The 26033-nt window shown below is 51.2% G+C and overlaps 1 protein-coding gene across 4 annotated transcripts in view; it reads right to left on the reverse strand.

Moving 5' to 3' along the window:
* SLC13A5 (solute carrier family 13 member 5) overlaps nucleotides 1–20497 on the reverse strand; it is a 29126-nt gene extending 8629 nt beyond the window's left edge. The window contains exons 1-9 of one of the 4 annotated variants that reach the window (XM_016930585.3): nucleotides 20364–20497; nucleotides 19866–19982; nucleotides 13691–13819; nucleotides 13305–13441; nucleotides 10542–10720; nucleotides 9641–9809; nucleotides 7678–7800; nucleotides 2423–2638; nucleotides 797–897 (exon numbers count right to left, since the gene is read on the reverse strand). In XM_016930585.3, coding sequence (XP_016786074.2) covers nucleotides 797–897; nucleotides 2423–2638; nucleotides 7678–7800; nucleotides 9641–9809; nucleotides 10542–10720; nucleotides 13305–13441; nucleotides 13691–13819; nucleotides 19866–19967 — 1156 coding nt within the window. In that variant the 5' untranslated portion in view covers nucleotides 19968–19982; nucleotides 20364–20497. Of the gene's footprint in view, nucleotides 1–796; nucleotides 898–2422; nucleotides 2639–7677; nucleotides 7801–9640; nucleotides 9810–10541; nucleotides 10721–13304; nucleotides 13442–13690; nucleotides 13820–19865; nucleotides 19983–20363 lie in introns of those variants that run through there. The other 3 variants (XM_016930587.4, XM_016930586.4, NM_001280154.1) reach the window with 3 other exon arrangements.
* Nucleotides 20498–26033: the final 5536 nt, after the last annotated feature.

Consider the following 26033-nt stretch of genomic DNA (forward strand, 5'->3'; position numbering starts at 1 on the left):
ACCATTTCCTACTTATAAATTAGCTAAAGTTTACAATAATATACACATTGCTGGTGAGGATATGATCAAACTATTACACACACTGCCAATAGCATCGTAAATTGGTATGACCTTTTTGAAAAGCAATTTGGCCATACATTTTAAGGGCCATTAAGACTTTATATTCTATCACCCCAGCAATATTACTCCTAGAAGTTTATCCTAAAGAAAAAATACCCTCAAAGGAAAAGCTATATGCAAGAAAACATTAATTTATGAAAATAAAAAATTCAAAACAGCCAAAATGTTCTATAACAGGAGAATGATTACAACCCCTCAACGCAATATAATGCCATTATTAGAGAAAATATATTTGAAGACTGTAGCAATAGTGGGAAATGTTTATAGTGTAATATCAATCAAAAGTGGTAGAAGAAACAACAAAGAAATAGGATTCAAACTGTGTGTGTTGATTATAATGTAATATACAGCCATATTAGCAAAGACTGGGAGGAAGAGAGAAAACAAAAAATTGCTGAATGGAAATCAGTGTTATGGAAAATTTGAAACATTTTCTGTTCCTGTTGTAATATAAATAAAATTTCAAATGTTAAATTCAAATGTTAAAAAGCAAAAAAGAGATTTTGCACTAAATAATACCACCGGTGGCTTGAAAGCCACTGTTGCCCAGGCTTTTGTAGCCAATCCTCTTAGATATGATGGGATTTTCTCCCTCTAGGCCCAGGGCATCCCATAGTGACCCTTTGCTTCCAGGGCTCTAGTCCTGATGACTGGGCGATCGGAACAGGAGACTTACCTTCCTCAGTCTGGCTGCGGAAGTTAAACTTGGGCTTCTGTGAAGGCACAATGAATAGCAGGGTGGCCACAAAGATGGCCACAGTGGCATCGGAGACATACCTAGGTGGGGAAAAGCACAGCTCATCTGCGACAGAGACAGTCACTCAACAAACCCATCCCAACTCCAGCAGTTCTGTGTCCAAATGCTCCTATGCAAAGAAACAGGCTCACAGCCTTAAAAGTCAAGGTCAAGAGTGGTGGCCGGGTGCGGGGGCTTATGCCTGTAATCCCAGCACTTTGGGAGGCTGAGGCGGGAGGATCACAAGGTCAGGAGTTCAAGACCAGCCTGGCCGACATAGTGAAACCCCGTCTCTACTAAAAATACAAAAAATTAGCCAGACATGGTGGCGGGCGCCTGTAATCCCAGCTACTCGGCAGGCTGAGGCAGGAGAATTGCTGGGAGGTGGAGGTTGCAGTGAGTTGAGATCATGCCATTGCACTCCAGCCTGGGTGACAGTGTGAGACTCTGTCTCAAAAAAATAAAAAAATAAGAGTGGTACGGGAGACTGAATCCTGGCTAGAAATCAAGATGCCCACACTCTTGACCACCAACTTTGGGTGATCCTAAGCAGTCTACTTCCCCCTCTCAGCGTGCATTCTCCATAGGTGTATTTCAGGACCTCTTCTTGACCAGGTTCTCTAGAATTCTGGGTTCACCAGGGTGACCATGAGGACTTTGGTGCTGACCTAAGCCGACCTTCAAAACGAAATGGCCATCATAGCAGCATCTCCCTGCCCACATCTTCTGCCTTTTCTAGGATGTACATGTTTCTCATCCTTTCTTCCATTCTGACAACGTCTTAGCCAGGAGAGAAACTACATGTACCCCCTTTGCCAAGTCTCTGTCTATGAAGCTTCCTAGATGTGTGCCTTTGGAGGGATTTGACCAGATGTGAAGATGAGAAAGGGAAGATGGCAGAGCAGAGATTTGGAAACTAGAGCTCTGGGAACCCTACTCCTAGCCCAAGAAATCTCTCTCATCACAGCTCTGGCCACCCTGCCTGGCCAAGGATTTTCTGCTCAGCCTACTCAGGGAGGAGAGGATACCACAGGAACACATTAGGGTCTTATTGTGGAGCTTGGTCAGAAAACAAAAATGAGTCATGAAACCAACAGAGTGCTCTCTGAAACCCAGCTCCCAAAAGAGGAGAAGTCTTGACCAAGCATGAGTGCCTGGCCCACATTCCTCTTGCCACCTGTAGCTGAGAACAGCAGCATTTAGGCACTAGTGCACTAAGCCAGCGGTGTCTTTCTTTCTTTTTTTTTTGAGACGGAGTCTCTCTCTGTTGCCCAGGCTGGAGTGCAGTGGCACGATCTGGGCTCACTGCAACCTCTGCCTCCTGGGTTCAAGTGATTCTCCTGCCTCAGCCTCCCAAGTAGCTGGGACTACAGGCATGTGCCACCACGCCTCGCTAATTTTTTGTATTTTTAGTAGAGACAGGGTTTCACCATGTTGGCCAGGATGGTCTCGATCTCCTGACCTCAAGTGACCCACCCACTTCAGCCTCCCAAAGTGCTGGGATTACATGTGTGAGCCAACGCGCCTGGCCCTAAGCCAGCGATTTCTATTGAATCCAAGACTTACTTTGTCTCACCCTCCACCCAGGCGACAGTCAGCCAGCCGGGCATGAAGCCGGGGTCTCGGGAGAACCACAGGATGACCAGCAGGAAGAAGCAGATCAGCACGTTGATCTCCGCGAAGGACAAGGGCCCCAGCTTCCGGTACTCCTCCTGCAGCACCTTGAGGACAGCCTTCTCGTTTTTCTTGCTCTCTAGCCCGCAGCCCCAGGACTTTTTAAAACTGGAGAATGCAAAGATGAGAGAAGGGCAGGGCAGACTGGTTGGCTCAGGTGCTGGTCAGATGGAGCCTAAATGTTCTACAGCAGAATGTAGCAAAAAGACACATAATGCTGTCCTCGCCTGCTATGGGGCCTGGAGAAAGGCCCTTCCTGCTTCTTTCCCCCTCCTGTTCTCCCATCCCAGAATGTACTAGGGAAAAGTCTCTGTAGAGAGGCTAGAGGGTCTCGGCAGGTGCCCAGACACCTGGAGACTGGCTGCTCCAGGGTCACTTGGGGGAAGGCCATAAGGAGCTTCGGAGCCTGCGCAAGGTGGGAACAGGGCTCCCTCACATGCTTCCCAAGTCTTCCTCCTTCCACCTCAGCCTGGAGCTGCCTTCGATGCTGTTGGGATGCCAACCCCCATCACCAAGGTGGCTCAGGGAGACGCAGGGAGTGAGTATGAACCCTGGCAGACAGGGCTAGTCAGGGGCAGAATGGGTCCTTGTGTTCCCTGGAGTTGGAGGTGCAGGATTAGGGATCCAGGAGACCCTGGGGTTAGCAGCAAGCATGGCTAGGGCAAGAAGGAAGCCAGCCCAGGATGGCACCCCCCATCCTGGATGGGCCCCCTTGAGACCAGTGTCCATTGTCCAGGGTGTCCTGTAGGGCCTCCCCTAAGGTGGTGTTGGCATGAGGAGGCAGGGAGGAGAGGAGGTTCTTGGAGGAGGTGTAGAGGGGAGCTCAGCTGTGGAGGGGGGATAACTGGGGCCACTGTGCAGAGGACTAAGGCCTCAAGGTATGCTGAAGATTCCATTCACACATTCCAGTTCCAGCCACTGTTGGTTTGAAGGGGTGGGCAAGGCCAAGAGTATTGTCCTGGAGAGCCCTCCCTCGTGAGAGCCCTTCCGGGGGCCATGAGACATAATCATAGGAGGGCAGGGGTTGACGGAATAGGAGCTCACTCCTGAAGCCAGTGCTGGATGTGAACAGCCTTGGAGAGTGTGAGGGCCAAGTGTTGGTGTGATGGTGGCTTGGCCTGGAACATGGGGACACCAGGACATCAGGTCACAGCTTTCTGGGGTGCTCAGGGGTCAGAAAAGGAGGCAACACTGATGGGACCTCAGGTCTGCACGGCTGGCTAGGATCTCCCTGCTGGGCAAGGCCGTGTATCCTGAGGGTCACCTGCTAGGGACACTCTCTAGACATCCGGCACAGGGATGGCTCTGCTGGTGTAAGACGGGGCCTCTCTGCTGCCACACCCTTGGCTTAGTAAAGTTTGTGCTCTACCAAGCACCTCTCTGCTGCCAACTGTCGTCCTAGAGACCCTGGGGCTCAGCCAGGGGCTGCAGGGTTCCAGGATAAGGGGTGACCTTGGTATTACTAGTGGCCCAGGAGTCAGAGCCTGCATTTGGTGCTGGCAGCTCATCCCCAACACCACAGTAGCTGCAGACTCTGGGGCTGCATGGAGTATGCAATCGTCCAATGCCAGTGCCCCACAGTGGTACCGCCAAGCCTTCAGAGTCTCTCGTGCTGAGCAGCTTTGCTCTCATCTCTGGGTTAATTTCATCTGGTGATGACCAGGCTGGCATGAGATGCAAGTAAATGGATCCAGTTGGCCTGTGAGGGGCCTAGGTCAGGGTCAGGGGTGGGGACCACAGAGTCCTCCTACAGCAGAACAGCCTTCACCATGATGCACCATGGTGAACTTGGACTGAATATGCTGCAGAGCCAACAAGAAGGGAGAGATCCTTGAGTTTTGTGTGCCTCTGCCCTGGCAGGGGTCCCAAAGAACCCTCATGGCTATTACAGGAGGTGAGCCTGGTTGGGACAGTTAGGTATAACCAGTAATAATATCCCATGTAGTTCTTGGTGGTCCTGGGGTGGGTCCTGGGGTGGGGTCTGGCCCCTTTGGCTAGATATAGCCTAGGAGGCTGCACTAGGCTCTTCAGCAAGATAGTTTTCCTGGATTAGGCTAGAGGCCAAGACCTTAACCTCGTTCTCCAGGATCGTTCAGATGAGGAACTCGAGTGAGAGCAAGAGCTGACAGTGGAGCTGCCTCCTGCCGCTGAGACAGGTGCTCCCTGGCCTCAAGTGGGGAGGTCCATGAGGTCACAAAGGCAGGCAGGGACCACCAGGTCCTAGTTTGTGGCAGGACGTGGCCTGGGCCAGAGCACTGTTCCCACCACTCAAACCGAATGTAAAAGCTGTCCTCCACCTTCCAGATCTGGAACCAAAACAAAGCTCCTGTGAGGTACCCCGGCCAGCCACACTGCATGCGTCCAAACTAGAGTGCCCCGTCGGGAAGGGGAAGGGGTGGGACTGGACTGCAGCCACGCACCCCACCACGAGCATGCTCAGAAGCCCCCTGCTGCAGACACTCTCAGGCTCCCCTGCCAGTCAATGAGAGTTGATGAAGGCCGTGCCAGGCTGGGTGGACTCAGCTTCAGGTTCTTGGCTGTGAGTCTCCAGGGGCCTGACATCTGCCTCTGGCCAGACAAGAAGCTGATGGTGCCCTTGTGGCCCCAGCGCCATGCTATCTCCCTCCTCTTTCTCAGTAGGCCTTGGGGTTCTAGGGCAGCCCCGGGCCCTAGCTAGTGCTTCTGACACCTGGTCATGCTTAGGTCTGGAGGCAACTAAGTGTAGCAACCCTCAGCCTCCCCAAGAGGGGATGCCACGCAGTGGGAGCCAAAGGGCCTGGGTTCAAGTCTCAGTCCCCCACTTCCCTGTTACAAAGCTCTGTGTTGACCACATCACCTCTCCATGCCTCAGTTGCCTTGTCTGTAAATTGGGAATAATAATAATAGTGCCGACCTCACAGGTTGTTGTGAAAATTAATTAAGTTTAAGAGTGCTTGGGCCAGGCGAGGTGGCTCACATCTGTAATGCCAGCACTTTGGGAGGCCAAGGAGGGCGGATCACCTGAGGTTAGGAGTTCAAGACCAGCCTGGCCAACATGGCAAAACCCCATCTCTACTAAAAAATACAAAAATTAGCCAGGCATGGTGGTGGTGGGTGCCTGTAATTCCAGCTACTTGGGAGGCTGAGGCAGGGGGAATTGCTTGAACCCAGGTGGTGGAGGTTGCAGCGAGCCGAGATCGCACCACTGCACTCCAGCCTGGGTGACAGAGCAAGACTCTGTCTCAAAAAAGAAAAAAAAGGAAAGAAAGAAAGAAAAAGAGCACTGGAAATCATGTCTGGCACATGATGAGCACTGAATAAATGCTGGTCATTATTATTTCTGTTGCCCCATGAGGAGACACAGATGCTCACCTGCAGCAGGTTCAGAACCATCTCCTGAGAGACCTGTTCGATGGATGTGAGCAAATGAACAGGACTTTGGCCCTGGTGCAGATTCAAGAGGCAGGGCAAAGAGAGCTACTGTCAAAGCCAGGCTGGGTGGCCAGGCAGCCATGCAAACAGTTTCCCCTGCCCCGTCCACGGGCAGGACAGAGTGGGGTTTGGGCAATGATCATTAATATTGTTATTCTTGCTATCATTATTATGATTGTTTTGAATGTGTATAGCAACTTTTTTTTTTTTTTTTTTTTTTGAGAGGGAGTCTTGCTCTGTCGCCCAGGCTGGAGTGCAGTGGCATGATCTTGGCTTACTACAACCTCCACCTCCCGGCTTCAAGCAATTCTCCTCCCTCAGCCTCCCAAGTAGCTGGGGTTACAGGCGTGTGCCACCACGCCCGGCTAACTTTTGTATTTTTGGTAGAGATGGGGTTTCACCATGTTGGCCAGGCTGGTCTCGAGCTCCTGACCTCAGGCGATCTGCCCTCCTTGGCCTCCCAAAGTGCTGGGATTTCAGGCGTGGGCTACCACGCCCGGCTAATTTTTGTATTTTTAGTAGAGACGGGGTTTCACCATGTTGGCCAGGCTGGTTACAAACTCCTGACCTCAGGCGATCTGCCCACCTCGGCCTCCAAAAATGTTGGGATTACAGGTGTGAGCCATCGCGCCTGGCCTGTATAGCAACTTTTTAATGGAAGTTTTCAAAACAGTTCCTCCTTCAGAAGAAAACTTAGGAAAATTCCCTATTTTCCCCACAAAATCACAGGTTTCCGTGGGCACTTTTGCCTCTGAGCTCTGCAGTCTCTTCCCTCTGGTCACACATTCCCCTGGTTTGACTTGGCTCGAACTCCCTGTGGATGGAGGCACAGAGCACAGGCACTTAACTCAGAGCTGAGTACTTTCTATCCTGGTGTGGCCTGATCACCTTTGCACCACAGATAAATTTGTGTGTTTTAGAAAAACAATAACTTTTTTTTAGCTATTTGTCAGCCACAGGTCATGGTTTCTGTCCAAAGTCTGGCTGCCATCAAAGGTGACCCCTGATGAACTTGCCTGTGTGCTAGAACAGGAAGGTAAACTTTCTAGGACCTGTACGCTGCTGGGAACACCAGAGGTATTCAGTAAATGTCTGGGTTTGGATGGATTTGGTCATAATCACTGCTGGTTTTAGTCGACTTAAACTCCCCGTGCATTGAGGCACAGAGCATACGCGCTCAGCTCAGAGCTAAGTCACAGGTTTGCTGTGACCTGGCCTGATGGACCCACACAGCCAAGAGGAAGCTTGTCCAGCAGTGTCGAACTGGCATGTCGGGACCAGCTTATCTTTAATTGCTTTAACCGGCCTGCTCTTCCTCCCTGTGCCGGGAGCTGTGCGGGGTGCCCAGCATCAGAGTGGCTCTGGAGGAATTCAAAGTCACGGGAAGCCACATGCAGATACTAAAGGACAGGCCTGTGATATGCCCAGGGGCCGCTCAGAGATGGAATGGGGGGTGGGGGAAAAGTCAGGGAAGCAGCATTTGAACTAGCCTTGAAGGCTGAGGAGGTGGGAAGGTAGAGAATGGCATTCCAGGGAAAGGGGACCACGTGTGCACAAAGCTCAGTGAGCAGCCTGGGTTCGAAGGAACAGGAGGGCAGACTAGCAGGAGACAGGGCTGGAGAAAGATCAGGGCCAGACACGAAGGACTTTGTAAACCTGCCTATTGAGTCTGAAGGCTCTTCTGCAGCTTTGAGGCATAATTAGGCATAATTAGGCTGTGAGCAGCTCAAACTTACTTGAATCTCATGTAAACAAACTGGAGCCACAGCCAGGCGAACACCAGCATCACCAGCATGTTGGGAAAGGCAAATGCAAACCAGGAGGCAAAGTTCACGAGGTCCTTGCTGTCAGGAAACAACCTACAAGAAGACACCGGTCCCCACCTCAGATGCTGAGCTGTGGGAGCCAGCCTGGCCCTGTGCGTGGGGACGGAGCAGCAGCTGGGCCCTGAGAGGCGCGCCTGTGTGGGGGCCACATCCTCCTGAGGTCTAGCCACCAAGTCCATTGCCAAGCATTGTCCCCTAATCGAGTGGGAGCCTCAGAACCTGGCCACAGCACAAGACAAGGCCGAGAAATGACCCACTGACTCTTCTGTGTGTCCAGGCCTTGCTAAGAGTCTCATGGAAGTTATGGCCCATCCCTCCAGAAAAATACAACTTTGTGGTCGGGCGCAGGGGCTCACACCTGTAATTCCAGGACTCTGGGAGGCCGAGGCAGGTGGGGCACAAGGTCAGGAGCTTAAGACTAGCCTGGCCAACATGGTGAAACCCCGTCTCCACTAAAAATACAAAAATTAACCAGGCATGGTGGCGGGCGCCTGTAATCCCAGCTAATAGGGAGGCTGAAGCAGCAGAATCGCTTGAACCCAGGAGGCAGAGGTTGCAGTGAGCGGACATCACGCCACTGCACTCCAGCCTGGGCGACAGAGCGAGACTTGTCTCAAAAAGAAAAAAAAGAAAAATACACCTTTTATACACATGCATGTAATTTGGCTGACATCTTTGGGGATCTGCAGAGACCTCAGCAATCTCACCCTGTGGGTTTCTGCGAAGGATGGTTCCCCCACTTAGCAAAGTAAACCTCAAAAGCTTCCCAGAGCGGAGGCTGGAGGAGGGTCACTTCCGCCGCAGGCCCCGCCTCCCATCCCTGGGGCTCTGCTAGCCCCAGGGGCGCCCCCTTTAGCTCAAGAGTGTCAAAGCAGGCGCAGAGCTTTCCCCACTCAGCCCAGACGGGCTGCTCTTCCCAAAGAAAGTTATTGGAGAACTGTAAGGCTATCATTACAGAAAACACTCCCGAAATTAAAACAAACGGGTTGTTGAACCTCACGTTTCTGTCCAGCCAGGCTCCAGACCCGTCCTTTCCACCTCCCAGCTCCTGCGCCCACTGCCCTCCCCACCCCTGTCCAGGCTCCTGTCTGCAAAGGATGGCATCACCTTATTTTTGTGCCTGCCCACTGCAATTAGTACACACCTCAATTAGTACATTTATGTACCAGACGTGCCTGGAAGCCCCAGGCATCTTGCCACCCTCAACAGACCATGACTACCCCGCGGCAGGGCCCAGGTTTCTCTCCCTCTTGGGGTCCTCATGGCCTGCATCCCTTTGTGGCCACGGCTAGAAAGTTCCAAACCATCCCGTGGTTCACCTGATACCTCACAAGGGGACTATAACGAAGCAGTGAGGCAGTGAATGACCCAACCCCAGCCCTTCATACCATCTGTAGACCTCGGATGCCATGGGGCCATCACCATTAGCCACCAAAGGCAGTGAGCCAAGGGAGTGGTGGGGAGTCTTTTAGAGGTGTCTGTTTTCTACAAGTTTCAACCAAGGACCCAGCGTCTGGAAGTACATTGTCACCTGCCATGCCTTTAGCTCAGAGTTCAATCCACACTCCCTCTGTGAGCCAGAGTCCCTGACCCCAGGGGAGGTGGTGGGTCTTGCGTCATAGCAGAAAGCAGACTGGGATGTTAGCTCCCCTGGCATCAGCTGCCTATCCTCTCTAAGATTTCTGTGTGGGCACAGGGGTGCCAGGACACAGAGGCTAGATGGGGCCACATCTTTCCACCCCTGCTAGGCTCCCAGGCCAGGTCTGGCTGCCCCGAGCTCCAGGACTCTGCAGAGGAGCCGAGAGAGGTGGGCAGGTCCCTCCAGCCCCGGTACCCACTTCGTTGTCCCCAGAAGGTGTGACCAAGGACTCACTCGTTCATCTGGCCCAGGAGCACCACGTTGGGTCCTGTCCCGGTCAGGGTGGCGGTGCCCCCGATGCTGGCCGCGTAGCAGATGCACAGGGTCATGGCCTTACACAACCTCTTCCGCTCTTGGTCCTCCTGCTGCCCCAGAGTGGGGCCTTCAAAAATCACTTGGCTCCCTGTGGTGGGCACAGCGCTGTTAGCTGAGCCAGTCATGGGGGCTGCCCACCCAGCCCTAGGTCCTGACTCTGAGGCTGACCCAAGGATTGGGAAATCCCAGCTCTGCTGATTTAGCTGCCCCACTGGGCTCCATAAGAGTTGCTGGCAGGGATGTGCCCGATTCCTCTCTGTAAGCCCCAGGACCTTGCCCAGGGTCTGGCAATCAGGCCATCAGCCACAGACCCTGAGTCTACTGCACTGGCCTGGGGGATGGTAAGGGAACATTGCAGACGGCAAGGCAGATGCTGACTTGCCTTCCCTGAGCTTGGCACCTAGTAGGGAAGCCAGCATGGCCCCAGACCTATAGGAGCAGAGAGTGGAAGGATTTGAGCTGCTCTAGGAGGTCAGAAAAGGCCTCCTTCAGGATGAGCAGGAATAGCAAGGAGTGAGGGGCATCCCTAAGTGCTCGAAAGATGCCCAAATGAATAATCAGGTGAACACACTGATTTCTGCAACTGATGGGAACTGAGGGTGGGACTTTGTTCAAAGCTCTATTAAAGGATCTAAATTGTATGCAATAATCCCCTTCCTAAAACTTATGACAACAGTATTTTCTATTTTTTTTTCTCCATGCGTGTTTAAAGGAGGGCTCCAGGAAGCAGACAGGGAGAAGGAGGTGGCCAAAGCATTTGCCAGCAGAGGGAGGGGAAGGCTGCTGTTGTGGCCTGGCAGTGCCCTGGACAGGGGCTCACCTGGCAGCTCCTTGGCCTTGCCCTTGTCCACCAGCTCCAGGCCGGCCTCGGTGGCTGCGCTTGTGGCTTCCATCTGCTGCAATATGGCCTCCACGATGGGCACCATCATGGCCGTGGTTGCCGTGTTACTGATCCACATGGACAGGAGGGCTGTGACGCCCATGAAGCCCAGCATCAGCCTGCAGAGGAGGGGCAGGGAGGAAAGCCAGAGAATCCCCACCCCACCCCCGTACTCCCTGGGAAGCAGCTGGGGACTGGGTCCACCCCTGCAGGGATGCACAGGTGTTGAGGCCAATTCAAGATTGGATATTGGAATAGGGATGACAGTTTTAGAGCCTCCCCTCCCTCCCTCCTTCCCTTCTTTGCTTCCTCCATTCCTCTCTCCCTCCTGCCTCTCCCACACCCATGACTGATGTCTACTCTGCTTGCTTCTGGGGTTACCAAGAGGCCTCAGATCCAGTCGTGGTTCTAAGGAGCACCCCTGCCCCACCATCTAGCAGGGGAAGCCCAGGCATCCAGATGGTGCCAACTCAATATGAGCTTGCCCTAGGGTGTGCTGGAATACCCCTATGTGCAGGCAGCCCCAGCTTCCCACTTCTGGCTAGGAAATTCCCACCCACCCCCAAACTCTGTTGCACCTCTCAGAAGTTCAGAAGGGCTAAGCAGAGTAGGGGTAGGGTGAGCTGGGGAGGGAGCTTGGGAAAGTGTGACTCTTCTCCTGGCTGCCACTCCGACCCTGCCATCTCCCCTCTGCCCCGCACATACACTTTGACCCCTCCATGCTGCAGTGGAGCTATCACACAAACAGTATTCAGAAGAAACACTCCCTTTGCTTGTAACCCCTGATTCCTTCTCTGCTGTCTATCAGGAAGACTCCTCATGGTCCTTCAGAGCCTGCTCAAACAATGTCCCTCCTCTGGGACCACCCTCTCAGTGTGCACCAGGTGGGGCTGGCCTGACCCTTCTCAATCCTCTCCCCTACTCTCATCATCGCTGTGCTGGGTTCAAAGCACCTGTTTCCATGTCTGCTCTCTCCTTGGGCTGTGAGCAGGGCAGGGCCTGACTCTGCTCTGTGGCTCTACATGCCCCAGCTGTCCCAGGCTAGGGACAGAAGGAGCTCGGCTACTCTCAGTGTGTGGGCCTCGCTGCAGCCAGGCTCCTCCTCAGGGCTCCTAATTCACCTGGGGGTAGGAGCAGGGGCAGGGGTAGGAGCCTGAAGAAGGGACCTAGGAGCTATTCTGCACCAGGGCCCAAGCTGCTGTCCACCCAGGCAGACATTATGGATCCATAAAAACAAAGCCTGGGACCCAGGCTAGGAGGAGGGGGAGAGTTTGCATGAATCGAGTTGCCTGAGAAGAACCAAGGCTTCTACATGATATCTCAAGGCACCAAGGGTGCCTCACATATAGGTGACTCCCAGGACAGGCAGTGCCTTGGACAACCGGAGACCATGCTCAGAGGAGCAAGGTGGCAGGAAGGAGACAGAAGCATGTATGAACTTGGGTTTGGAAGTGGAAGCTCTCCAGCATGCTGCGGAATGAGACCCACTGGAGTGGCCTCCCACCCAAGCTGGCCACTCAAGGGGGCCAAGAAGAAGAATTCTGAGGGCCCTGAGGTCCACTTTCCTGGGGTCTCTCATTTCTAGAAAATATGATGGCTTTTGATTTGATGCTAAACCAATTACTGGAAGGAATCAATGCCAGGATGTGTAACAGATCAGAGAGCCACAGAGTCCCCTGCTCAGGGGAATCTGAGGCACCAAGGGAGCCCCGGGCATGGGTCGCCTGCAGGGCAGGCTAGCGTCTGTGTGTGCTCAGGGTCTAGCACAGCCCCTGACACAGGGGCGCCTCAGGAGGAATTTACCATAAACTGACCAGCAGCTGACTCCTGAGGGCTGGGCCAAGGATGTGCCATCATTGAGGGGACACATTGTCTCAAAAGGAAGATATGCCCTGAGTTTCTGATTAGAGAGGACACAGGCCTTATCAGAGAAGCTGGGTCCAATCCCCGTGTGTCCATGAGCAAATCACTTTACCCCTCTCTGCCTCCAATCCCTCATCCACAGAATGTGGGCAGTAAGAAGAATACTCAGCTCTCAGAGTTGTGGTAAGAATTAAATGAGGCAATGCATAAGCTCCTGGTATCATGCCTGGGGCCTTGTAGACACTCAATATACCCATTATGATCATGATTGATTATGGTTATGATTATGATTATATTGACTCCATGGCTTAGCTGGAAATGGCTAGCTAGATTGGCAGGAGAGATCCTGGAAATGGAGAGAGAAGCTGGGGTACTGAGTGATATCGGGGAAGATAAGAAGCTTCTTTGCAGTGGGAATAGATGCTCCAGCTTGGAGAGAGGACCTTTCTGCTTCCCCATGAGCTGGGTAGTTGAGCCACTTCTGGCCTGCTTCCCTTATCCCATCAGACACAGCTTGATCCAGCCTCTATCCAATTTGTTCCCTGTGGAACCCTGCAGCTAGCTGCCTCCCCCAGGAAGCCTTCCAAGCCTGCAAGGACTCTTGCTGACCCACCTCCTCTGGATTCGAGGACCCTTACTTACTGCTGCTCACCATGTGCCACCACCACGCATGCATCTGGTCTCTCCTGCTAAAGCTATAATGCACCCCACCCAGCCAAGTCCAGGTAAGCCCATGGCCAGCCCTCACCAGTGGATGGCCTGGTCTGTGCCACCCTCCACCACCTTCCAGCCCTGGGGCTCATGCAGAGCCACGTGGCAAGAGAGAGAAGGCGTAATTACCGTGCAGGCTTGGCCCCCACCCAGAGGAGCGTGCGCAGGGCGATCCTCTTGTGCAGGTTCCAGCGCTCCACAGCCACGGCCACGATGAGGCCGCCCAGGAACAGCATGTTGGTGTCCTTCATGTACTGGACACACACCTGGAGCGTGGCACGAAGGCCTCATCAGGGCTGTCCCTTGCCACACACTAGAGCCACCCAGTCCCCAGATGCTGACTTCAGGGACAGCTTGGAGTGGGGATGCAGGCTCGAGTGGTGTCTCCCTGCCAGGGAGAATCCACAAATGAGGGTTTTCTGGTCACCCCCAGGCCTGTGCGACTCACAGTGGGGACTAGAGAAAGAGAGAAGGGGAGAACCAGAAAGTCACCAGGATCCCCTGGGTCTGCTCACCTGCCTGGAGTCCAGAATCTGGAAGAGTGGGAAAAGCAAGACAGGCATGAGAGAGGTGACAGCCAGAGGGATGACTTCTGTGCACCAGTAAATGGCCATGAGGATGATGACGTAGGCACACCTGACAAACTGAAGAGACAGTCCTGAGGCCTCAGCGTGTGGCCGCCTCCCTCTCCCCACCCCCAGAACACTCCAGACGGCGGCTGGCATGGATTGTCAAGACACAGTGCTGATCTCAGAGGGATTCCCCTCAAAGTCATCTTGTTCCCCAGCCCTGGTCAGCACAGCTTTCCCGGGTCAGGCCAGGGATCTATTCGCAAAGGACTCCTGCCCCATTCCCACCCCTCCTCCCTGCCTCCCTCCTTCCCAGCTGTGTGGTTCTAGGCACGTTCTTTCATCTTCTCAAACCTTGGATTAGCTGCCTCTCAAAAGAAAAGATCAAGAATAGGACAAGGAAGAAAAGGAAAAAGAAGGAGAAGGAGGAGAAGGAGGAGGAGGGGATAGAAGAAAGAGAGGAAGGGGGATGGAGAAGGAAGAAAAGAAAGGAGGAAGAGGAGAAGGAAAAGAAGAATAAAATACCTGGTTTTTTTGGTTTTATTATTATTTTATTTTTGAGATGGAGTGTCGCTCTTGCCGCCTAGGAGGCCATTGTTCTAAGAGAAGTGACTTAGCAATGGAAAGCCAAATACTGCCTGTTCTCCCTTATAAGTGGGAGCTAAGCTATGGGTATCCAAAGGTATATAGCGTGGTCGAATGGATACTGGAGACTTAGAAGCAGACAGGGTGGGATGGGAGGGAGGGATTAAAATCTCAGACTTCACCACTATACAATTCATTCATGTAACCGAAAACTACGTGTACCCCTAAAGCTATTGAAATAAAAATAATAATAATTATGTGATAAAACTAGCCACCTCCCTAGGTTGCTTTATGTTTCATCAGCTTTCTTTTTTTTTTTTTTTTTTTTTTTTTTTGTGACAGAGTTTCGATCCTGTTGCCCAGGCTGGAGTGCAATGGCACAATCTCAGCTCACTGCAACCTCCACCTCCCGGGTTCAAGCGATTCTCCTGCCTCAACCTCCGGACTTGGGATTGCAGGCACCTGCCACCACGCCCTGCTAATTTTTGTATTTTTAGTAGAGACGGGGTTTTGCTACATTGGCCAGGCTGATCTCGAACTCCTGACCTCATGATCCGCCCACCTCAGCACCCTAAAGTGCTGGGATTACAGGCGTGAGCCACCGCGCCCAACCTCAGAGTTCCTTCTTAGATGTCTCCCTGCGCCTCCTCTGTAGTCTGGTTTGTGCCCTTCCTCTGAGTACCCTCCCCAGCCATTAGCATATGGGGTTGTCACTGTTTCCTCAACTGTCCTTCTACCACCACAACCAGTGCGTGACTCGAAAGCACAAACAGTACAGTGAGTCCTCACTTAACATCATTGATTGGTTTTTGGAAATTGCAATGTGTAAGCGAAACAACATAAGCCAATATTCCCATAGGCAAATTGCTAGAAACAACAGTTAAATTTCTACAGCATATTTCTGGTCACAAAAACATCACGGAGATCTTAAATAAAGACCAAAACACTTCCAATATTAAACACTGAAGGGAATGTGAGCTATACATATACTTAAGAAACATTGAAAACAAGTTAGATAATTATTTACCCAGTTACAGCAGGTCAGGGTCTTGGGTGACCAGAGCCTGTCCCGGCAGCTCAGGGTACAAGGTGGAAACCAGCCCTGGACAAGATGCCATCCCATTGCAGAATGCACACTGACACACACGCCCACGCTCACTCAGACAGGGACCATACAGACACTCCAATTCACCTAACGTGCACAGGTTTGGGATGTGGAAGGAAACCATACTAGCCAAAGAAAACCCATGTGGACACGAGGATAATGTGGAAACTCCACACAGACAGTGGCCCCAGCCAGTAATCATTTTCTTTTCTTTCTCTCTCGCTCTTTTCTTTTCTTTTTCTTTTTTTTTGAGACAGGGTCTGGCTCTGTTGCCCAGGTGGGAGTGCAGTGGCACAGTCACAGCTCACTGCAGCCTCCATCTCCTGGGCTCAAGGGATCCTTCCTTTTTTTTCCCTCCCTCATCAACATTATAATGAAATGATATTGAATGAATCAACATTATTCAAGAACCTGCTGTATTTGTAGATCACCGTCCTCAGCATCCAGAACAGGCCCAACACTTAGGATATCTTTGCAAATTCTTGCTTATTTATTTATTTATTTACTTATTTTTGAGACAGAGTCTTGCTCTGTCCCCAGGCTGGAGTGCAGTGGTGCAATCTTGGCTCACTGCAGCCTCTACCTCCCGGGTTCAAGCGATTCTCCTGCCTCAGTCTCCTGAGTAGCTGGGACTACAGACAAGCGCCACCACGCCCAGCTAATTTTTGTATTTTTAGTAGAGACGGGATTTCACCATGTTGGCCAGGATGGTCTTGATCTCCTGGCCTCATGATCCACCTGTCTCGGCCTCCCAAAGTGCTGGGATTACAGGCATGAGCCACTGTGCCCGGCCATCTTTGCAAATGTTTATTAAAGGAATCAATAGCATTCATCTGAGTTTAACTCTGACAATGCTGCTGAAGAACAGATGCACCTGTACACAATCCCTGCTTCTCATCACCCAGAAGAGCGTATGTATTATTTGCACAAAACAGTGCAGGAAGACTTGGAAATTCTTTGTCAGGGTTGTATTATCAGCCACAAAAAAATAAATCTTTTTTCAGCATCCCACGAGCAACCCAGGGCACCTCCCTACTGGGAGGCAGGGTCCCTCAGCCTCGGCACACTGACATTTTGGGCTAAATGATGCTTTGTTGTGGGAGCTGTCACTGCAGGATGTTTAGAGCACCACTGGCCTCCATCTATGAGATGCCAGTAAGACTGTCTCCAGGTGGGACAGCAAAAAATGTCTCTGTACTTTGCCAAAGTTCCCCTGTTGTGGGGCAGGGTGAGGGCAGGAGAAAGGATCAATGCTGGTTGACAGCCGCTGAACTAAAGGCGGAACAGCAGCGTGACTGGAAGCCCAGGCTTTGACACCAGACAGATATGATTGTCCCCCACTGTCAGCCACTGTCTGGCCTTTGGCAGCCACTAACTTCTTTGGGGCTTGGTGTCAGGGGTGTACCCTGGGCAGGCCATGAGAATGATCCCTCCAGGGGCAGACAATGAGAGGGCGCATTGGAGAGAATTTTAAAACAATAATATTAGCTAAAAATTAGTTTGCTTCTTACTATCATCAAGTGATAGCAATTCTAAACAATGTCACTCATAAATTACTCCTCCTGCTCCCAATCCTGGTCCCTGTCCCCTCTTGTTTCATGTCTTCATCTGCAAATCGTGGATTTAAGAGTGTTCATTCTTCCCATATGGCGCACAAAGTCCTCGGTAACTTTTGATTCTCTAAACTTAGAAGCAGTAGGTGGCGTGCGTCACCAATGTACACTGTGCGTTCCTGGAGGAGTCAAGCAGACCCACTAGGAAAGAGGACGAGACGCAAGGTTAACTGCCCCCTCACCTCCGCGCCACTATTTAGAAGCCCAGGAGGTGCCTCATCCCTGAAGTCAACAGGCTTGACCCCCCTAGTCTAGAATGCCTCCACAGTGTCAAGGGAGAGGGCAGGATGGGAAGCGGATGTTAGAAAAGTTCAACACTAACAAGGCAGGGTGTCCTGACACACCACTTAATGAAAAATGCAGGCAAAACCTACTGTGTGTGTGTGTGTGTGTGTGTGTGTGTGTGTGTTTGGGAAGAGAGAGAGAGAAGAGATTCATCTGGAAAGATGTTCATCAAAATGTGAATAACTTATGGGATTTGAGGGTACTTTTATTTTTACTTTATATCTTACAGATTTGCAAAAAAGAAACCTTTTACATTTTAATAAAATAAGTGATACAATAAATCTATCATTTATTTCATTAAATTTTTTTTAAATTAAAAAAAGACCCAGAGAAAGGATAGAGAGAGTGGAGCAGAGATGAGGCCAGGAGGGAATCCAGGTGGAGACAGGAAAACTGGAGACAGTCGGTGAGGAGAGGGGCCTGGGTGTTGGCAGAGGGTGGCGTGCCCTGGGAGTCACCTCCTGGCAAGGACTGTGTTGCTCAGGCTGCCAAGGTCCTCCCAGCTTCTCACCAGCTTCCCAGCTGCCCTGCCCGTGCTGTGTACCCTCTGGGTTTCCTTGCACAATGGGGCGGCCATGGAGGGTGGAGGCAGGGTGACCAAAACAGGCACAAAGGGAAAAAACATGAAGACAAGGTCCAGGGTCCTCACCCAACCCCGTCAGAAGGAAAGCTCGTGAAGGCAGCCTTTGGAAGGACTCTCCCTGGGTTCTCTTCTTCCCCTCCCTGGTCCTCACTCAAAGGACAGCTTAATCTCTCTCTCTCTTACACACACACACACACTGAGTTAGGGTTTCCAGTTCAGGGTGTGTGTGTGTGTGTATGTGTATGTGTGTGTTTGTGTTTTTTGTGTGTTTTGTGTGTGTGTTTGTGTGTCTGTGTTTGTGTGTTTGGGTGTGTGTGCGTGTGTTTTTGTGTGTGTGTGTTTGTGCATGTGTTTTGTGTGTGTGTTGTGTGTGTGTCTGTGTGTGTGTCTGTGTGTGTCTGTGAGTGTGTGTGTGTGTGTGAGAGAGAGAGTGTGTATGTGTGTGTGTGTGAGTGGGGTCTCCTGTGGCAGGAAGGTCAGCCAAGCTACTATAATCATTCCAGGGAACATCACTCCCTACCAGCAGAGCTGAAATCGCAGCTCTCCTGCCTGGCTACTTCCCCTGGACAATAACAACCCCAGACTTCTTGCTACAGAGGAAGTGTGGCTGCCCACAGTTGGTGTGGCAACTGCACAGCCTCCACAGTTGGATCTGCTGTCCTTGACCCATCCAGGGCCTGTGCTAGGCCCACCCAAGGGCTCCTCCCAGTCTCCCCTCCCCCATCCTAGGAACTAACGTTAATCCCTTTTGATTCCCAAAGCCTTAAAGTGTCAGAACCAAACCACCTAGCCCCATTGTACAGATGAGAACACCAAGGCCCAGAGAGCACAGGCACTTGGCTAAAGTCACACAGATGACAGAATGGTGGAAGTCCAGTTCTCTTGCAGGTTGGCTTCCTGACACCCCAGTGCACTCCCTTCCTCTAGAGCTCCCCCCCAGAGCATCCCCTGAAGAGCTCCTCTGTTTCCCAAACCTGCCTGGGGAGGGGAGGTGGGGAGCTGGAGGTTTCCTGTCTGGGCTGAGAGTGAAAGGGCTGAAAGAAGGAACGAGGAAGGAGCAGCCAGCAGCCACAAAAGGCTTCAAAGGGCTTGGGCCTCTGCCAAACTGGCTGTGCACAGCCCAGTGGAGCCTGCCCCCACCCTGCGGCCAAGGCCATTCATTCTCTCTCTCCCTCACAGAAGCATTAGGAGACTAGGGCCTGGGAGGAAGCTTCCCTGCAACTCCAGGTCCTGCCACCCAAGGCGTGAGCTCTGGGAATGTGTCCCGCCTCCTGCTACAGCCCCAGCAGGCAGGAGGCAAAGCAGGCCAACCCCGACCTGCCTGCAGCCTGGAGCAGGATTATGAATCAGATGTGGCTCTCCAGGTTGGAAGGAATGTGGATCATAGATAGAGACACTAAGGCCCAAGGAAGGGCCAGAGAGTGGCAAAGACAGCGCAGGATCCACGTGGGTGATGATTTTTTTCCTGTAGGTCCCTCCTGACGGCAGAAGCCACCTACAGCTTGAAGCCTTCTTTGGCGAAGGGAAAAGACAGCAGAGAGAGAGGGAAAGGCAAGCTCCCAGGTTCCCTGTTGGCGCAGGTGGCATTTTGGGGGGAAACAGGGTTATGCACTGTGGGAGATTCGATTCGGAGCCAGGGGCTGAGCCTAAGGCTGGGATCTGTGTGGCTGAGATCTGTGCTCACTTCGAGGTTTCCGTGCTTGCCTGGACGGCTCTTGCGCCCTGGGATCTGTAAACCCCAAGGGTGGTGCGCCCTGGGGTCGCCATGCCCCTCGGATTCTTTACAGGGCACCTCCCATCCGGCACCTGGAGCTCCTGAGTGCGCGCGTCCCGGGAGAGCTGTGCTCCCCGCGAAATCCGTGCGCTCCAGCTCAGGGCTCCCGGGATCGGTGCCCGTTAGTGGGCACAGGACGCCGGGTGTCCGAAGGGCTGCCTGGAGATGCAACTGACCTTGGCGGGCATCAGAATGACGAGTGGCAGCAGCAGGAGCGGGGTGACGAACAAGATCACGAAGGACTTGAACTTGGAGACATAGCTCAGCGCCGAGGCCATCGCGCGGGAGGGAGACTGGCGGGCGAGACGAGTGAGGGGCAGCTAGAGGCGCCGCGGGCTTAAGAAGGGGCCACAGTCCCCGGGGATTGGGGAGGGGGCGGTGACAACTCCGCCCCGCACGGGGGCGCCTCCCCGCGGCCCTGGGGCGGGGCCACCCCTCGGGGTCTGTGGGACGCGCCTGCCCCCAATTCTGCCACCCGGCGGCGGTGGGAGGCCTCTTTGGACTCCAACGCTTCGGGCCAGCCCTCTAGGGGCAGCCTGGGCCCTAGCATCTCACGCTCTCCAAGCCTCTCCTGCGCTGCCGAGGCAGAGGTGCGTCCCGGGGCTGCCAAGCGGGGCGTGTTTTGGTCACTGGTGCTGTCCGCTTTGGCGTAAGGCGCCCTCCCGCGTCCGCACCTGCTCTTTCCTGGGCTCTGAAGGGTCCTGGATGAAACTCTCTGCAGGCCTCTGGGTCTCTCAGATCTGTCTCCCCGATCTCCCTCTCCTTTCCATCTCCTTACTTCCGCCCCTCCGGTGTCTCCCCGAGAGGTGTCCCCCCACGCCCCGCGCCCTCCGCACCGCGGGCCTCCCTTCCCGGTCCCCCCTGGCTTCCTCGCCACGTCCGCCCCACTCTAGGTGCAGGACTCCTTTTCCCCGCTCGCACTCTCCGGCCCGGAGCTCCTGGGCGATCGCACAGGGAGGCGAGGCCACTGTCCTCCTCTGTCCCAGGGGCTTTCGCGCTCCAGTGGACGCTGCACCCCGCAGAGGCCCGGCGGGCAGATGCGGACACGCGTCTTGGAGGGGCCCCACCGAGCCTCAGCAGCCGCAGCTGCCCGCCCGACCCAGGTCAGACGGAAACGGAGGTCTAGAGAGGAAGGGACACAACTAAGGCGACACTGAGACAGTCGCCCATGTATTCATTCAGCCCGCCAGGCAACAGACAGGTGCCGAGCACCTCTTCTCCGCGAGGCCCTGTTTTGGGCACTGGAGACACACGGCTGCAAAGACATCCCCACCTCTGTGATTTTCTTCTTTCCTCTCCTCTGCCTGCCTCTCATTCTGCAGCTTCCTTTTGGGGAGTCTCATCCATGCTGGTGGCTTAACCACAGCCGGCTCCTTAGTGATTACCATCCTCTGCCTTCAACCCAGCCGTGATGCCAGAGTCCCAGATGTCCAGCCTTCCGCAGACTGGACGTGTCTCGGCCCGAAAATTCAACACATCCTGAATCAAGCTCATGAGTTCCTTCCTGTGACCTGCACCCAAGGACATGCATTCTCCCAAGCCCCTCCTGCAATTGCCTCCCTCCTGTCCTTTTCCCTTTGTAACTCTCATGCATATAGCCCTGGGTTTTCTCACCTTTCCTCTTGGCCCCAGGGCACTTAGCACAATTTGTACCTCTTATATTTATTGGTGTAATTTTTACTTTTTACTTTTTTATTTTTTAAGTGTTATTTCATTTTTAATTGACAAATGATTGTCTATATTTACGGGGTACCATGTGATTTTTCAATGTGTGTATAATTGTGGTGTGTTCAAATCAGGCTAATGAGCATATTTATCACTCAAATATTTATCATTTCTCTTGTTTTTGTTTTTTGTTTGTTTGTTTGAGACAGAGTTGTGCTCCTGTCACCCAGGCTGGAGTGCAGTGGCACGAACTCGGCTCACTGCAACCTCTGCCACCTAGGTTCAAGCGAATCTCCTGCTTCAGCCTCCCAAGTAGCTGGGATTACAGGTGTGCACCACCACGCCCGGCTAATTTTTTGTATTTTTAGTAGAAATGGGGTTTCACCACGTTAGCCAGGCTGGTCTCAAACTCCTGACCTCAGGTGATCCGCCCACCTCGGTCTCCCAAAGTGCTGGGATTACAGGCATGAGCCACCGCGTCTGGCCCAAATATTTGTCATTTCTTTGTGGTGAGAACATTTAAAATATCTTGTAGCTATTTAAAAATATATGACACATTATTATGATGTAATTTCTATTTACTGTCTGTTTTATTCATCACCACCTGTCCAGTTAGTGCCTTTCTCAGTGCCTAATCCAGGGTGTGCACTCAAACCTTTTTCTCTGGGATACATGAATGAGAGCAAGTAAACAACTTCAGTTCTTTTTTCTTTTCTTTTTTTAAAATTTTACTTTAAGTTCTGGGATACATGTGCAGAACGTGCAGGTTTGTTACATAGGTATACATGTGCCATGGTGGTTTGCTGCACATATCAACCCGACATCTAGGTTTTAAGCCCCACATGCATTAGGTATTTGTCCTAATGCTCTCCCTCCCCTTGCCCTCCAACCCCCTGACAGGCCCCCGTGTGTGATGTTCCCCTCCCTGTGTCAATGCGTTCTCACTGTTCAACTCCCACTTATGACTGAGAACATGTGGTGTTTGGTTTTCTGTTCCTGTGTTAGTTTGCTGAGAATGATGGCTTCCAGCTTCATCCATGTCCCTGCAAAGGACATGACCTCATTATTTTTGATGGCTGCATAGTATTCCATGGTATGTATGTGCCACATTTTCTTCATCCAGTCTATCATTGATGGACATTTGGGTTGGTTTTAAGTCTTTGCTACTGTAAATAGTGTGCATGTGTCTTTATAGTAGCATGATTTATAATGCTTTGGGTATATACCCAGTAATAAGATTGCTGGGTCAAATGATATTTCTGGTTCTAGATCCTTGAGGAATCGCCACAGTGTCTTCCACAATGGTTGAACTAATTTACACTCCCACCAACAATGTAAAAGTACAACTTCCGTTCTTAATACAACTGCTTCCAAAGGGATTCACCAGAGCATGGACTCTGAGGCTAGAGTGCCTGGGCTTATATCCTGCCCTAGCTCATCCTGGCTGTGTGCCTCAGACAAGTTGCTCTCTATGAGCTTATCCCGTCATAAATGGAGATAATAGCACCAACTTTGATTTTAAACGGCTGTTTTGGAGATTATATGAGTTCATGGTCAGAGCTTAACTCAGTGTGTTGGCATATAGTCAGCTGTTAGTAAATATCCATTCTTGCAATTGTATGCAAAAGACCCTGGTTGGTGAGGCCTTAAGAGAAGGATCCACCAACTCTGCCTAAGTAATGAAGGAAGGTTTCACAGAGGAGGTGGCAGAGCTTGCAGTGAGCCATGATCGCGCCACTGCACTCCAGCCTGGGTGACAGAGCCAGACTCCGTCCCCCCCCCCCAAAAAAAAAAAAAAACTTAATGGCTAAGTAATAATTTGCCAGGCAGCAGTGGAGGATAGTCAAAGTTAGCACCAAATGAAAAAGAATATTAAGATTGTTAAGAAAAATTCCAAGGCCAAAGTGCTACAACAACAACAACAAGCTAAATAAATGGAGAGATTATACCAAGTTCACGGATAGGGAGACCGCACATTGTAGGACTATCCATTTCTCTCAAATTAACCTATAAATTCAATTCAATTCCAATTAAAATCCCAACAGGATTTTTAGTTAACAAGCCTAAAATTCAGGTAGAATAGCAGGTAAGCCAAGAATAATTACGACACTTCTGGAAAAACACGGGGGAAATTGCTATTTAGACTTCAAGAATGACTAACTTGTAATAGTTGATGTAATCATTAACTATTGACATGAGGTTAGAAAAAGAGTAGAATAGAGCCTAGAAATAGACCCATGGTTGCATGGAAACTTTATTTACAACAGAGATTGAGTGATCTATCCAAAGTGTACTCTCAGTTGCTGGATCAATTAGTTTTTAGCAATATAGACATTTTTCTTTCACTAAGTATGCTAAATACATGTAGGAGAAGTTTGAGCATAATTTCTAATAATAAGGTTATTTCCGATTTTTTTTTTTTTTTTTTTTTGCGATGGAGTCTCGCTCTGTCACCCAGGCTAGAGTGCAGTGGCGCAATCTCGGCTCACTGCCAGCTCCGCCTCCTGGGTTCACGCCATTCTTCTGCCTCAGCCTCCTGAGCAGCTGGGACTACAGGCGCCCCCCACCATGCCCAGCTAATTTTTTGTATTTTTATTAGAAACGGGGTTTCGCCGTGTTAGCCAGGATGGTCTCGATCTCCTGACCTTGTGATCCGCCTGCCTCGGCCTCCCAAAGTGCTGGGATTACAGGCATGAGCCACTGTGCCTGGGCTACACACTTTTAAACAACCAGAGCTCTTGAGAACTCTATCATGAGGCAGCACCAAGGAGATGGTGCTAAGCCATTCATGAAAGATCCACCCCACGATCTAGTCACCTCCCATCGGGCCCCACCTCCAACATTGTGGTTACAATTCAACATGAGATTTGGGGTGGGGACACAAATCCAAACCATATTAATGTGATCTGGCTTCCTGCTACCTCTGTCCTCTCCTCCTACCTCTCCCTGCCTCACTCACTCTACCTGAACTGCTCCTCCTTGCTCATCCTGGAACATGCCATGCCTGCTCCCACCTCAGGACCTTTGCAAATGCTGTCCCTTCGTCCTGCAATGCTGTCCTCACAGATATCCACACCGCTGGCTCCCTTACTTCTTTCAGATCTCTAAATAGTCTCATCTTATAAGAAAACCTTTTCTGGGCTGGGCACGGTGGCTCACACCTGTAATCTCAGCACTTTGGAAGGCCAAGGCCGGTGGATCACTTGAAGTCAGGAGTTTGAGACCAGCTTGCCCAACATGGTGAAACCCCGTCTCTACTAAAAAGACGGGGATGGTGGTATGCACCTGTAATCCCAGCTACTTGGGAGGCTGAGGCAGGAGAATCACTTGAACCTGGGAGGCGGAGGTTGCAGTGAGCTGAGATCACTCCACTGCACTCCAGCCTAGTGACAGAGCGAGACTCCATCTCAAAAAAAAAAAAAAAAAAAAAAAAACCCTTTCCTTACACTTTATACAAAAATTAATTCAAGATGGATTAAAGACTTCAATGTTAGACCTAAAACCATAAAAAACCCCAGAAGAAAACCTAGGCAATACCATTCAGGACTTAGGCATGGGCAAGGACTTCATGACTAAAACACCAAAAGCAATGGCAACAAAAGCCAAAATAGACAAATGGGATCTAATTAAACTAAAGAGCTTCTGCACAGCAAAAGAAACTACCATCAGAGTGAACAGGCAACTTACAGAATGGGAGAAAACCTTTGCAATCTACCCATCTGACAAAGGGCTAATATCCAGAATCTATAAAGAACTCAAACAAATTTACAAGAAAAAAACAAACAACCCCATCAAAAAGTGGGCAAAGGATATGAACAGACACTTCTCAAAAGAAGACATTTATGCAGCCAACAGACAATGAAAAAATGCTCGTCATCACTGGTCATCACAGAAATGCAAATCAAAACCACAATAAGATACCAATGAGACACCAGATAGAATGGTGATCATTAAAAAGTCAGGAAACAACAGATGCTGGAGAGGATGTGGAGAAATAGGAATGCTTTTACACTGTTGGTGGGACTGTAAACTAGTTCAACCATTGTGGAAGGCAGTGTGGCGATTCCTCAAGGATCTAGAACTAGAAATACTATTTGACCCAGCCATCCCATTACTGGGTATATACTCAAAGGATTATAAATCATGCTACTATAAAGACACATGCACACATATGTTTATTGTGGCACTATTCACAACAGCAAAGACTTGGAACCAACCCAAGTGTCCATCAATGGTAGACTGGATTAAGAAAATGTGGCACATATACACCATGGAATACTATGAAGCCATAAAAAAAGGATGAGCTCATGTCCTTTGCAGGGACATGGATGAAGCTGGAAACCATCATTCTGAGCAAAATATCACAAGGACAGAAAACCAAACACCGCATGTTCTCACTCATAGGTGGGAATTGAACAATGAGAACACTTGGACACAGGGCGGGGAACCTCACACCCCAGGGCCTGTCGTGGGGTGGGGGGGCAGGGGGAGGGATAGCATTAGGAGAAGTACCTAATGTAAATGACGAGTTAATGGGTGCAGAAAACCAACATGGCACGTGTATACATATGTAACAAACCCGCACATTGTGCACACGTACCCTAGAACTTAAAGTATAATAATTAAAAAAACAGAGGAAACCTTTTCTGCTCATCCCACACAAGTAGCAATCTCAAGCA

This window comes from Pan troglodytes, chromosome 19 (genome assembly GCF_028858775.2).
Source record: "Pan troglodytes isolate AG18354 chromosome 19, NHGRI_mPanTro3-v2.0_pri, whole genome shotgun sequence".
In the NCBI taxonomy this organism is placed as follows: Eukaryota; Metazoa; Chordata; class Mammalia; order Primates; family Hominidae; genus Pan; species Pan troglodytes.